The 14,275-nt window shown below is 49.4% G+C and overlaps 3 protein-coding genes across 3 annotated transcripts in view; 2 read left to right on the top strand and 1 right to left on the bottom strand.

The window, feature by feature from the left end:
- Positions 1-202: 202 nt before the first annotated feature.
- Positions 203-3,997, top strand: LOC137802018 (sodium/calcium exchanger 1-like). Its single transcript, XM_068599524.1, has 7 exons — positions 203-658; positions 773-790; positions 1,140-1,208; positions 1,753-1,880; positions 1,974-2,073; positions 2,158-2,439; positions 2,875-3,997. Exons 4-7 carry the CDS (start codon positions 1,824-1,826, stop codon positions 3,249-3,251), a joined length of 816 nt encoding a protein of 271 aa, XP_068455625.1. The 5' UTR covers positions 203-658; positions 773-790; positions 1,140-1,208; positions 1,753-1,823; the 3' UTR covers positions 3,252-3,997.
- Positions 3,998-6,593: 2,596 nt separating this feature from the next.
- Positions 6,594-12,374, top strand: psen2 (presenilin 2). The gene is made up of 11 exons (XM_068599576.1): positions 6,594-6,657; positions 7,162-7,291; positions 7,369-7,583; positions 7,662-7,803; positions 8,590-8,657; positions 8,760-8,980; positions 9,097-9,195; positions 9,289-9,354; positions 9,495-9,581; positions 10,606-10,721; positions 11,129-12,374. The coding sequence occupies exons 2-11, from the start codon at positions 7,166-7,168 to the stop codon at positions 11,282-11,284; spliced, it is 1,296 nt and encodes a 431-aa protein (XP_068455677.1). The 5' UTR covers positions 6,594-6,657; positions 7,162-7,165; the 3' UTR covers positions 11,285-12,374.
- The window catches only part of dpy30 (dpy-30 histone methyltransferase complex regulatory subunit), a 2,466-nt gene continuing 499 nt past the window's right edge, over positions 12,309-14,275 (bottom strand). The window contains exons 2-5 of the mRNA XM_068599577.1: positions 13,729-13,769; positions 13,239-13,286; positions 12,956-13,098; positions 12,309-12,526 (exon numbers count right to left, since the gene is read on the bottom strand). Coding sequence (XP_068455678.1) covers positions 12,454-12,526; positions 12,956-13,098; positions 13,239-13,286; positions 13,729-13,769 — 305 coding nt within the window. The 3' untranslated portion in view covers positions 12,309-12,453. The remainder of the gene's footprint in view (positions 12,527-12,955; positions 13,099-13,238; positions 13,287-13,728; positions 13,770-14,275) is intronic.

The raw sequence follows: 14,275 nt of genomic DNA, 5'->3' as shown, positions 1-14,275 counted from the left end.
GGACAGGTGTGACTGTGAGAGGACAGGTGTGACTGTGAGAGGACAGGTGTGAGTGTGAGAGGACAGGTGTGAGTGTGAGAGGACAGGTGTGAGTGTGAGAGGACAGGTGTGAGTGAGAGGACAGGTGTGAGTGTGTGAGGACAGGTGTGACTGTGAGGACAGGTGACTGAGGACTGTCGAGAGGACAGGTGTGACTGAGAGGACAGGTGTGACTGTGAGGACAGGTGTGAGTGTGAGAGGACAGGTGTGAGTGTGAGGACAGGTGTGTTTGTCCCTTTACCAGTAAACCTGCCGGCGTGCTTCCACTAAACATCATCCAGGTTCAGGACTCAGAGGTAGGAACAGGAAAGGCTTGAGCGTAGTGATGCAGGATCTTCCTGCTCGGGTTCAGCAGAGGGAACTTCTGGTCCTCTAGGTGTGAGCCGGTCCTGTTGTCCTCGTCTCACTGGATCAGGACCGGATCCTTTTCAGCTCGACAGAACTGGTTTTCTGGAGGGATAATGAAAAACCAGTGTGATTTTTAAAGGGAACCAAACTCTCCATCTTCTGAAGATCTGAGCTTCTCTTCTCCAGCTTGTTGTCTTTTTATCCGTCTGCTCCTCCGTTCTCTGACGTCTGCTCTGTTTCTTCTCTTCAGCTGTGTTGCTTCAGGAAGTCGGTAAGAAGCTCTCATGTTTCCTTCTTTGTCTCCTTCATCAAAGCTCAAATGAGGACTGACTATGAAATGTGAACTAACTTTGTCTTCTTGTTTTCATGTCTTCCATGATCTCAGGTGGATTCGTTAAAACAGGTGAACACAAACCCTTTCTCTCTGCCGTCTCATTCGCACCATGTAACACTGGAACATTTACCGTTGGGCCTCTCAGGAGGAAACCAGCTCTGCAGCTTTCCACACGAGAAGCAACAGAAACACACTCGACGTTCAGTCTCACAGCGTCCAGAGGTTCCTTCAGACCTTTAGACCACAGAGGACCAGTGCATGAACAAGTCACCAGATGCAATGTGTGGTTCAGTGCACAGGGAACCAATGACCTCATGTCGCTGTGTGCCGCAGGGCGGTTCAGGAGGGAACCAACAGACGGGTTCAGGCTGTTATTCACAGCTCAGTCAGTTTGTTCAGGTTCTGCTTTCCTGTTCAGGCAGAGACGTCTACAGAAGGTCCAGGGACGAGGCCACGCCCCCCCCCGCCGCCGTGATCAACATCACAGGTACACCCCTTCATCTAACCGTCCAGCTGTCATTCACCTCCTGAACTCACCACGCAGTGAGATGAGTTACATTAGACAGACAGATGGATCTCTCTCTCTCTCTCTCTCTCTCTCTCGTCTCTGTCTCTCTCTCTCTCTGTCTCTCTCTCTCTCTGTCTCTCTGTCTCTCTCTCTCTCTCTCTCTCTCTCTCTCTGTCTCTCTCTCTCTCTGTCTCTCTCTCTCTCTGTCTCTCTGTCTCTCTCTCTCTCTGTCTCTCTCTCTCTCTCTCTCTCTCTCTCTCTCTCTCTCTCTCTCTCTCTGTTCTCTCTCTCTCTCTCTCTCTCTCTCTCTCTGTCTCTCTCTCTCTCTCTCTCTCTCTCTCTCTCTCTCTCTCTCTCTCTGTCTCTCTCTCTCTCTCTCTCTCTCTCTCCTCTCTCTCTCTCTGTCTCTCTCTCTCTCTCTGTCTCTCTCCCTCTCTCTCTCTCTCTCTCTCTCTCTCTCCTCTCTCTCTCTCTCTCTCTCTCTCTCTCTCTGTCTCTCTCCCCCCCCCCCCCCCCCCCCCAGAGGACGGCCGTGAGGAGGTTTTGACCAAGAAGGAGGAGGAGGAGAGGAGGATTGCAGAGCTGGGTCGGCCGATGCTGGGCGAGCACATCAAGCTGGAGGTCGTCATCGAGGAGTCGTACGAGTTCAAGGTGGGTTTCAGTTTAAAACGTCTCAATTCAACCTGCGTCTGACGGAGGAGTCAAACCAAGAGGAGCATGATCCCGGGCCTTTGCTGCTTTCAGAGCACCGTGGACAAACTCCTGAAGAAGACCAACCTGGCCCTGGTGATCGGCAGCAGCAGCTGGAGGGAGCAGTTTGTGGAGGCCGTCACGGTCCGCTCTGGTGAGACGTCCAGCGAGCCTCCGGCGACCGAACCGCTGCAGTGAATCAGTGATGACTCCCGGCTCTGCCTCCCTCTCCTACCAGGTGGTGATGATGATGGTGACGGTGATGAATGTGGCGAAGAGAAGCTGCCCTCCTGTTTCGACTACGTCATGCACTTCCTCACCGTCTTCTGGAAGCTGCTGTTCGCCCTGGTTCCTCCCACCGACTACCTGAACGGCTGGGCCTGCTTCGTGGTCTCCATCTCCGTCATCGGCCTCCTGACGGCGTTCATCGGCGACCTGGCGTCGCATTTCGGCTGCACCGTCGGCCTCAAGGACTCCGTCACCGCCGTGGTGTTCGTAGCTTTGGGCACATCGGTACCAGGTCTGAGTCCCGTCTGCAGTACTTCTGTTCATGTGATGCGGTCGTCCAGACTAGTTTAAACGCTTCAGAGGCTGCCAGGTGTCAGCTTCACCTGGAGCCTGACCTAAACGACTTTGACCACACCCACCGTCACAGGTGTGTGTCCTTGTATTTGTGACAGAAATGCATGAGGCGACCAGTAGATTGGCGTGAAGTTAGGATTATTAATCTGGGTTTGTTTTCTCTCGCCACACGTTGAGATGTGGTTGTGACGCCCCGACTTCTTTGTCTGCGTGTGGTTTTCAACGGGCGCCTCAGTGCCTGGTGAGCAGCTGTGTCCTGCAGCACAGAACACATGCTGCTCTGTGCTGCAGGACCAGTGAAGCAACCATCAGAACCACGCCCAGCCGATGGCTCTCGCACTCCGCCGGTCATCTCCTCTTCCTCTCTCCTCAGACACCTTCGCCAGTAAAGTGTCAGCCATCCAGGACCAGTACGCCGACGCCTCCATCGGCAACGTGACGGGCAGCAACGCCGTCAACGTGTTCCTGGGCATCGGCGTGGCCTGGTCCATCGCTGCCGTCTACCACTACTCTAAAGGCCAGGAGTTCAGGGTGGACCCGGGCACGCTGGCCTTCTCCGTCACGCTCTTCACCGTCTTCGCCTTCATCTGCATCGCCGTGCTCGTCTACCCGCCGCCGGCCCGAGATCGCGGCGAGCTCGGAGGACCGCGAGTCCCCAAGATGCTCACCAGCTGCCTGTTCTTCAGCCTGTGGCTGCTGTACATTGTCTTCTCCTCGCTGGAGGCCTACTGCCACGTCAAAGGCTTCTGAATGTTCTGACGGGTCCAAAGGTCAGGAGGGATTTCTCAAGGTCCTTGAGGTCCCTGTGTCTTCTGGCAGGTTACTTTTATTTGTGTTATTGGTCTGAAGGTTTGGAGGATTTGTGAAGGTTGCAGCAGCTTCCTGAGAGTCGACGCATTCCTGAAGCTGAAGGCCTCTGGAAACGCTTCCAACTGGTTTGAGCTTTCTAAATGCTAGAAATGTAATATTCTATCATGTTCTTGAAATGTCTAACAGATTCAAATCCACGGTGGTGGCTTTGAGTTGACACCAGGGTCTGGATCAACCTTTCAGGGTTCTGTTGGGTTCTGTCCGGTTCCTTCAGTCTGTTGATGGTTGAAGGGTTCTGACGTCTGAAAGTTTGAACAGGTTCCCGACAGGAGAAGATGGATTCTAAAGGTTCCTGAGGTTCCTGCACAGCTTCAGGTATTTGTTCTGAGGGTCTGAAGGAACCACTGGGTTCTACTTGGTTCTTTACTGTTCAGATCATTTTATTTGTTATGTCAGAACAAAGTTTGGATATAATTCTCAGGCTTGTAACGTGTTCCTGTCCAGAGGTCTAGAAGGTCTCGTTTGAGCTCATAACTGCTGTTTGGATGAACTGACACGTCTTTTTGGTCCTTTTGACAAATCTCTAATATACTAAATGTAAAGTTCTTTAAAAGGTCGAACAAAAGCTCGCATTAAAAAGATTCCTGACAGGTTCTGCGTGTTGAATAAATCTTTTCTGAACGTTACTGTGGATGAACTTTTATTTTCTGGACTGTCTTCATCTCCACAAACCTCCCAAATAGTTATCATACGTTCTTCATCTGGACCGTGAGCCGTGTGGAACAGAAGCCATTTTAAATTTGTCGTTGAAGGTTTTGACTTCTCACTGAAAGACGACTGACGTTAGAGGAGCCGTCAACCTGCTCCTCACTGAAGATCTAGAGCAGTGGCTCTTAACCATAGAGCCTCTAGAGCAGTGGTTCTAGAGGCCTCTAGAGCAGTGGCTCTTAACCATAGAGTCTCTAGAGCAGTGGTTCTAGAGGCCTCTAGAGCAGTGGTTCTTAACCATAGAGTCTCTAGAGCAGTGGTTCTAGAGGCCTCTAGAGCAGTGGTTCTAGAGGCCTCTAGAGCAGTGGCTCTTAACCATAGAGCCTCTAGAGCAGTGGTTCTAGAGGCCTCTAGAGCAGTGGCTCTTAACCATAGAGTCTCTAGAGCAGTGGTTCTAGAGGCCTCTAGAGCAGTGGTTCTAGAGGCCTCTAGAGCAGTGGTTCTAGAGGCCTCTAGAGCAGTGGTTCTTAACCATAGAGTCTCTAGAGCAGTGGTTCTAGAGGCCTCTAGAGCAGTGGTTCTAGAGGCCTCTAGAGCAGTGGCTCTTAACCATAGAGTCTCTAGAGCAGTGGTTCTAGAGGCCTCTAGAGCAGTGGTTCTAGAGGCCTCTAGAGCAGTGGTTCTAGAGGCCTCTAGAGCAGTGGTTCTAGAGGCCTCTAGAGCAGTGGTTCTTAACCATAGAGTCTCTAGAGCAGTGGTTCTAGAGGCCTCTAGAGCAGTGGTTCTAGAGGCCTCTAGAGCAGTGGTTCTAGAGGCCTCTAGAGCAGTGGTTCTAGAGGCCTCTAGAGCAGTGGCTCTTAACCATAGAGTCTCTAGAGCAGTGGTTCTAGAGGCCTCTAGAGCAGTGGTTCTAGAGGCCTCTAGAGCAGTGGTTCTTAACCATAGAGTCTCTAGAGCAGTGGTTCTAGAGGCCTCTAGAGCAGTGGTTCTAGAGGCCTCTAGAGCAGTGGTTCTAGAGGCCTCTAGAGCAGTGGTTCTAGAGGCCTCTAGAGCAGTGGTTCTAGAGGCCTCTAGAGCAGTGGTTCTTGACCACAGGTGATCAGATGATGCATAGGAACCATAACAACATAAAGGAATATGACACACATCAGAATTGAATTCAGCGTGTTAGAAACTGAACAGACAGTTTACTGAATACCTTTCATTCATATTCCAGCCTCGTTAATAAAGTAATATCAGAATCAGAAACGTTTTTATTGCCACGTGAGTTAGTACTAACGAGGAATTTGTCCTGGCGGAAGGTGCATCACAACAACAACAACAACAACAACAACAAAGAACATTTAACTATACAAGAGAAAGTATAAAATAACATTTGGATATGAACAATAAATAAGTAAGGTGCAGTAAATAATTAGCAATGCAATTAAAAAATAAGCAATAATGGGGTTATGATCAATAATAAGAGTAAAGGTAAAGTGCACAGAATGAGGTAATGAATGTTAAAAAGTGACAGGTGATGAGTAAAGTGGCGAGTGACTTGTGTTTATGTTGCTAAAGTAATATTATATCCATCCATCTATTTTCTGCTGCTTATCCGGGTCGGGTCGCGGTGCAGCACCCAGCAGACCGACCCGGACTTCCCTCTCACCCGCAGCCCGTTCTGGGGACCCGAGACGTTCCCAGGCCATAATAATATTATGTTAATGAAGTAATATTATGAACAGAGTTAACCTAGTTCATATATTACTTTATTAAAATATTACTTCATTAACAATATTATTTTAGCAACATAAACAGTTGTTATATTAAACTATGTTTAAGTATGTTTAAATACTTTTATACAAATTCTTTATTCCATCTGTATATTAATATTCTTTTTTTAATGGAAATGTTTAATCTGTTTTATTGCAGTTCTACTGTTTATTTATATTACTCGATTCTTTTTATATTATTATGATTTACTTGTGAGCAGTGCTGCTGTAATCCTGTAATTCCCCACTGAGGGAGTAATAAAGGATTATCTTATCTTAATAAAGTCATATAATACATCTTATCTTAAAGTCATATAATACATCTTATCTTAATAAAGGCATATAATAAATCTTATCGTAATAAAGTCATCTATGAACCGGGTCGTTTGACTCGTCCGCGTGACGCAACACGTCACGTCTTTGTTGTTGGACTACAACGTTGTAGTTTCACGGCTGCAGACTGACTGACGTCACTGACATGCGCCTGCCGTCGCGTCATAACTACGTCATTAGTGAAAGTGGAGTCACCGCGGTTGTCTTTTCCTAACTCCTCATGAAGTCTCCTTCTCATCTTTCCGTGACGTTCCCGCAGAGGTCGAGGAGAAGTGCTTAGGAAAGGACGTTAGGAGTCATTTTGGCAGCGTTCTGTCCCCGCCCCCTAGTGATGACGCTGATGATGACGCGGCTCTCTGCGTTCCAGGAGAGCAGCAGCTCTTTTGTACCGAGAAGACACGCCCCTGCCTCATGTGAGGGCCGTGACGCACCACGTGGCCTCGTGACGCAGCGCGTGGATCACGTGTTCTGTCGGTCAGCTGATTCACCGACTTCCGGGTTGTTGGTCGTGTTTATCTCGAAGCGGCTCGTTTTCTGCGGAGGAAGTCGAGGTAAACTACATATAAATACACACATATACATACATGTGTATGTAAATATATATATATATATATATATATATATATATATATATATATATTTATATATATATATATTTATATTTATATATGTATATATGTTGCAGTGATTTGGAGTGAGACTGATTTATTTTTCTATGTTCTCCTGAGGATCTTAAATATTATCATCAACATGCAGGTACATGTAAGTACATGCCGGTACATGTACCGGCATGTACTTGGCGTTTGTTTAATTCTGAGATACTTTGTACTGCTCTGAATACTTCTTGATAGTTTTATGTATAATACTACAGAATATATTTAGTTTTTATGAGTTGAATATTGATTGAATCCAGTAAAACACACGTTGTGGACAATATCACATTTATGAGGTACTTGTACTGTAGTTATACATGTTTCACGTGTGTGTGTGTGTGTGTGTGTGTGTGTGTGTGTGTGTGTGTGTGTGTGTGTGTGTGTGTGGGTGTGTGTCCTCAGCATCATGAGCGTCTCAGACAGCGATGAGGACTCCTACAATGAGAGGACGGCGTTGGTCCCGTCTGAGGCTCCGGCGCTGCCGTCCTACAAACCGGACCCGGCCCTCGACCCCCCCGACGCCTCCCAAAGGGTAACGCTCTGCCGCCGGCGACGCGTCGAGTCAGTAATAAAAGCCCATAATAATCAAAGGTACTTTCCTGCTGTCAGTCTGGCGTGAGCAGGAGGGCGGCTCCGGCTGCGGCTGCGGCTGCCGTGGGCGGCGGCTCGGACCAGGAGCTGGAGGCAGACGAGGAGGAGCTGACTCTGAAGTACGGAGCCAAACACGTCATCATGCTCTTCGTGCCCGTCACCCTCTGCATGCTGGTGGTGGTCGCCACCATCAAGTCGGTCAGCTTCTACACCGAGAAGACCGACCAGCAGCTGTAGGTTCTCGCTTCAGCCGCCGACGTGTTCGACCCTCCTCCGCCTCGCCCTCGGCTAAACCACGCTTGTCCCCGCAGGATCTACACGCCGTTCACAGAGAACACGGCGTCCGTCGGCCGCCGGCTGCTCAACTCCGTCCTCAACACCATCATCATGATCAGCGTCATCGTGGTCATGACCATCTTCCTGGTCGTCCTCTACAAGTACCGCTGCTACAAGGTCAGGAGGTCTCAGTAGCGCCGCGTTCAAGGTTCAAATACGCCGGTTGTTGTTTGGGTTCAGTTAACCTGCTGATCCAGACCACGAGACCCGGAGCAGCCGTGAGGGTCAAGACCCTGAAGGCCAAATATTACAATCCATTCATGAGGAGAATCACAGAGTGGGTTCAACTTTGAGAAGGAGGAGTGTTCTGATGCGCCATGAGGCGCCATGAGGCGCCATGTGACGTCATGTGGCGTCTGAGGAGTTCATGTGAAGTCATGTGAGTTCAAGAGACTTCATGTGGCGTCATGTGAGTTCATGTGAAGTCATGTGACGTCATATGATGTCATGTGACTTCATGTGACTTCATGTGACGTCATGGGACGTCACGTGACGTCATGGGACGTCATGTGACGTCATGTGGCGTCATGTGGCGTCATGTGACGTCATGTGGCGTCTTAGGAGTTCATGTGAAGTCATGTGACTTCAAGAGACTTCAAGAGACTTCATGTGGCGTCATGTGGCGTCATGTGACTTCATGTGGCGTCATGTGGCGTCATGTGGCGTCATGTGACTTCATGTGACGTCATGTGGCGTCATGTGACTTCATGTGACGTCATGTGGCGTCATGTGACTTCATGTGACGTCATGTGACGTCATGTGGCGTCATGTGACGTCATATGATGTCATGTGACTTCATGTGACGTCACGTGACTTCATGTGACGTCATGTGACTTCATGTGACGTTAGCGCTTCATACCTCGCTGCTCGGCCTGCCGTTGACCTCTGGGCTCTTGTGTTCAGTTCATCCACGGCTGGCTCATCCTGTCCTCCCTCATGCTGCTGTTCTGGTTCAGCTTCATGTATCTGGGGTGAGTCTGCTGCTCAACAGGTGTCCTCACCTGCGGGTTCAAAGGTTCAGCACGCCCGTAAGCGGTCGCGTTGCTTCATCGTGGTCTTCCTCTGGTTCCCAGCGAAGTGTTTAAGACGTACAACCTGGCGGTGGACTATCCCACGGTCGGGGTGATCATCTGGAACTTCGGGGCGGTGGGGATGATCTGCATCCACTGGAAAGGCCCGCTGCAGCTGCAGCAGGCCTACCTCATCCTCATCAGCGCCCTCATGGCCCTCGTCTTCATCAAGTACCTGCCCGAGTGGTCGGCCTGGGTGATCCTGGGAGCCATCTCCGTCTACGGTGAGGTCCCCTTGTGGGAGGTTCAGGAACATCCTCTGGAAACTTTCTTTTTCCATCTCTGGTCATGCCGATGCCTCAGTCTCCCATCATGCATTGCTCTGGTGGTGTCGTTGCAGACCTGGTGGCCGTCCTGTCTCCCAAAGGTCCTCTCAGGATGCTGGTGGAGACGGCTCAGGAGCGCAACGAGCCCATCTTCCCGGCCCTCATCTACTCCTGTGAGTCCGGGACGCTGTCGCTTTAAGACAGTGTGATACCAGGAAGTCATATTATCAGTTGTTTACCTGCTTGTTTACCTTGTTTGTGTTCAGCTGCCATGATGTGGACGGTGGGGATGGCGAGCCCGGCGGACGCTCAGCGCTCAGGACAGGAAACAGGTCTGACTGCAAGGCATCCTGGGAACATGAGTCCTTTTGAATCCAATGAACACAATCTGATGATTCCACCTTAAAAAGTATTAAATGATGAAATGAGTTCCTTTAGCTTCTGGTGGTTCATCTTTTCTCTTGTTTTTCAGACGAGGAGGCGGAGCAGAGCAGCAGGGGGGCGGAGCCTGAGAACCAACGGTCCCGGTCGTTTCAGGAAGACGACCTGGAGGAGGACCGTGAGTTCAAATCAGCTGACCGGAGTTTAGGGTTTAATACCAGCGTAGGAAAACACAGCGTCTGTAGGAGACTGGAGGTGTGTTCAGTGTCTGTAGGAGACTGGAGGTGTGTTCAGTGTCTGTAGGAGACTGGAGGTGTGTTCAGTGTCTGTAGGAGACTGGAGGTGTGTTCAGTGTCTGTAGGAGACTGGAGGTGTGTTCAGTGTCTGTAGGAGACTGGAGGTGTGTTCAGTGTCTGTAGGAGACTGGAGGTGTGTTCAGTGTCTGTAGGAGACTGGAGGTGTGTTCAGTGTCTGTGGGAGACTGGAGGTGTGTTCAGTGTCTGTGGGAGACTGGAGGTGTGTTCAGTGTCTGTAGGAGACTGGAGGTGTGTTCAGTGTCTGTAGGAGACTGGAGGTGTGTTCAGTGTCTGTGGGAGACTGGAGGTGTGTTCAGTGTCTGTAGGAGACTGGAGGTGTGTTCAGTGTCTGTAGGAGACTGGAGGTGTGTTCAGTGTCTGTAGGAGACTGGAGGTGTGTTCAGTGTCTGTAGGAGACTGGAAGTGTGTTCAGTGTCTGTAGGAGACTGGAGGTGTGTTCAGTGTCTGTGGGAGACTGGAGGTGTGTTCAGTGTCTGTAGGAGACTGGAGGTGTGTTCAGTGTCTGTAGGAGACTGGAGGTGTGTTCAGTGTCTGTAGGAGACTGGAGGTGTGTTCAGTGTCTGTAGGAGACTGAAGGTGTGTTCAGTGTCTGTGGGAGACTGAAGGTGTGTTCAGTGTCTGTAGGAGACTGGAGGTGTGTTCAGTGTCTGTGGGAGACTGAAGGTGTGTTCAGTGTCTGTGGGAGACTGAAGGTGTGTTCAGTGTCTGTGGGAGACTGGAGGTGTGTTCAGTGTCTGTGGGAGACTGAAGGTGTGTTCAGTGTCTGTGGGAGACTGGAGGTGTGTTCAGTGTCTGTGGGAGACTGAAGGTGTGTTCAGTGTCTGTGGGAGACTGGAGGTGTGTTCAGTGTCTGTGGGAGACTGAAGGTGTGTTCACTGTCCGCAGGAGGAGTGAAGCTCGGCCTCGGTGACTTCATCTTCTACAGCGTTCTGGTTGGGAAAGCTGCAGCGACCGGAGGGGACTGGAACACAACGCTCGCCTGCTTCGTCGCTATTCTCATCGTAAGTTCTTAGACGTCTTCACCGCGTGAGGAAATCTAACGTCTACCTGAGATTCTTCTTCTGTGGTCTGAACCCCGGCGTCCTTTATTTACTTCTCCTCAATAATAGTTTTTAAGCTTTGTGAAAACATACTCAACCTGTAACACGCATGTTGTACCACGCATGTTGTACCACGCATGTTGTACCATGCCTGTACCAACACACCTGCCACACACCTGTCCTCTCAGGGTCTGTGGTAACACACCTGTAATGGTAACACACCTGTAACAACACACCTGTCCCCTCAGGGTCTGTGGTAACACACCTGTAATGGTAACACACCTGTAACAACACACCTGTCCCCTCAGGGTCTGTGGTAACACACCTGTAATGGTAACACACCTGTAACAACACACCTGTCCCCTCAGGGTCTGTGCCTGACGCTGCTGCTGTTGGCCATCTTTAAGAAGGCTCTGCCGGCGCTGCCCATCTCCATCACCTTCGGCCTGGTCTTCTACTTCTCCACCGACTTCCTGGTTCAGCCCTTCATGGACAACCTGGCCAATCACCAGTTCTACATCTGAGAGGAAGCCCCGCCCACCCCAGCCACCGCCTCGTCTTCATCGTCATCTCCTCAGAGACCACTCCCCCTCTTTTAAAGTCCATTTGGGGAACTCCATACGTTCCCTGAACCACAGGAAGTGATGTCACGCAGACGGAGAACAGGCGGCGGCAGGTGACCCGCTCAGGTGACCCGACGCGGCCGTGTCTGATAGGCCGACGCCCTCGTCAGTCGACTCACATCCTGTAAAGCGTCTCTTGCCGCTGTCTCTGTCCCGATTGGTTCCCACAGCCCGCCGAGCGTCACGTGACTAACCCGGCTGATTGTGATTGGTCGGTCTGGGAGCTGATTTCTAGAATAAACAAGTAATGAATCATTTGTGAGGAGGTGGGACGCGACCAGTTTGTTTCCTGCTGAGACGCCACGCAGCAGAATGAGGACTCTGCTTTTTAATATTTCTTATGCGTATTTAAATGACTATTTCAAGAGTGTTCCTCCAATCAGAGAGCGCCTTTTCCCTTCAGCTCCTCCCTCTTCCTTCAGCTCCTCCCTTTCTCTTCAGCCCCTCCCTCTTCCTTCAGCTCCTCCCTTTCTCCTTAGCTCCTCCCTTTCTCTTCAGCTCCTCCCTCTTCCTTCAGCTCCTCCCTTTCTCTTCAGCTCCTCCCTCTTCCTTCAGCTCCTCCCTTTCTCTTCAGCTCCTCCCTCTTCCTTCAGCTCCTCCCTTTCTCCTTAGCTCCTCCCTCTCCCTTAAGCCCCTCCCTTTCCATTTAGACAGCTCTCAGATCAACAGAACTCTCTGTATTAACATGAATATTATTATTATTCCAAATAGTAAACCAGCTCCAGAGATTAGAAGTTTGTTTGAACAGGAAGTCTTTAAACTGAACATTTATAATATATTCATGTTTCTGGAGCTTTCAGACGGCGACACATGAACGTGTGAAATGCTTCATAGTATTTTATGATATATCATAGCTCAGTGAACAGAACCATCAGATCAATGACTAAGAATAAATATTTGTTCTGAACAGAAAACTGACTCAAAAGAACTTTCAGATTTTATTTTAATAGATTTAACGTGAACAGATAATGAAGGCCGAAAAGCATCAACATGTATATTCTGGATAATAATAAAAAACAACAGCGCAGCAGTTTATGAACAAACACGAGTTCCTCCTGAAGGAACCCACTTTAGCTCCGCTCTTCAAACTGGGACTTGTTCTTCAGCAGGAACGCCGCCAGGTACTCGATGGGGTTCGGAGGTCTGAGGACGCAAAGCAGACGCTTCATTTATTCATTCATTCATTCATGGCGTGTTCTAACACTATCCAGTCACCATGAGCTAATTCTTCAAGGTTCTATGTTCCGACGGTTTGGAGATTTACAAAACAATGAAATGACATTTATTTCTATGGTGGACGGAGATAAGCCCCGCCCCCTCTGCGGTGCGACCAGCTCGAATGACGCGACTGTGCACCCCAACCCCCGTTTATCAGACCCGTACCCGTCGATCAGGCCTCTAGAGAACGAACCTGGAATGAAACCAACTTCTGCCGTTTATTTGTTCCGGATCAAACTCAACGTGGAACCAGAGAGAACGTTCTATTATTAAACAAGTCGGTTCCTCCGTTGTCGAGAAACATCATCTGGAAGTAAAAACATGGCTCTCTGAAGTGAAGCCGGGCGGGCCCACCTGTCCTTGGCGAGCAGCGACAGGCCCTGCAGCAGGATGGGGACCACGGTCTGGTCCAGGTAGGCCCGGGTCGGCAGCGCCTGCAGGTCCACCTTCTGCTTCGAGGTCTTCTCCGAGCCCGCCTTCTCGTTCTCCACCGTCCTCTGAGGAGCAGCAAAGCATGCTGGGAGTCAGCCTTTCAGCCCCTACACTCTGTGTGTGTGTGTGTGTGTGTGTGTGTGTGTGTGTGTGTGTGTGTGTGTGTGTGTGTGTGTGTGTGTGTGTGTGTGTGTGTGTGTGGTACCTGGATGTTCTCCGTCAGACCGTACTCTGCGTGAGGGTTTTCAGACACCTGCAGCAGAACTCATGTTCATTCATTAAACAGTAACTTAGTACTTTCACTCAAGTACTGTTTTAATATACTTGTACATTAGAGTATTTCAGTGTTCTGATACAAATTGTACTTTGTACAACATTTATCCGACAGCTTTAGTAATATATTACTTTTGGTCCTTTGAGTATTCTCCAATGATAATACTTGTGTGCTTCTACTAAAGTACCTAGCTCCTGCTAGGCTAACAGTCTTTGTGCTAAGCTAGGCTAACCATATCCTGACCTCAGTCTGTACAGGACTTTGAGATGAAACATTTGACTCTGATTGTACTGCAGTACTGTGTGGTACTGCCTGGACTGTAGTACTGTGTGGTACTGCCTGGACTGTAGTACTGTGTGGTACTGCCTGGACTGTAGTACTGTGTGGTACTGCCTGGACTGTAGTACTGTGTGGTACTCACAGGAGTGTGTCCCTCCATCGACTGATCTGCGTCCGTGTGATCTGAAAGACAAACGAGAAGGTTTTCAGTCTCAAGTTCAGAGACGATCTTTGATCATCAACATTTAGAGGTGATCTTTGATCATCAACGTTAGGGAGACGATCTTTGATCATCAACGTTAGGGAGACGATCTTTGATCATCAACGTTAGGGAGACGATCTTTGGTTCTCTGTCCAGCAGGAGATACATTATAAAAGATCTGAAGTTTATAAACTAAATTTGATGAGGAGGTACAAAGTGTTGATGTTTTATAAACGCTAGATACTTCTTATAAAAATTTTTAATTCTCGGACTCGTTTCGTAAGCGCAGTATAGATCCGCGTCCTTGAACCGCCTGATATTTGAATGGACTTTGGTGCAAAGAAACTCAGATGACGGTGTTGGTTGCGTGTCATCTTTATATTAAACATTTCCGTATTCCTCAACATCCTGAAGTTCTGTGACGGACCTTTAGTTCCCGCCCGTAAACACACACGAGTACAGAATCCATTAAATTGCTGGTTTCTGA

This window comes from Clinocottus analis, unplaced genomic scaffold (genome assembly GCF_023055335.1).
Source record: "Clinocottus analis isolate CAN_PGR_092001 unplaced genomic scaffold, fCliAna1.0.p SCAF_48, whole genome shotgun sequence".
NCBI lineage: Eukaryota > Metazoa > Chordata > Actinopteri > Perciformes > Cottidae > Clinocottus > Clinocottus analis.
Note: the sequence above shows the minus strand (reverse complement) of the source record. Positions and strands in the feature narration are given on the sequence as shown.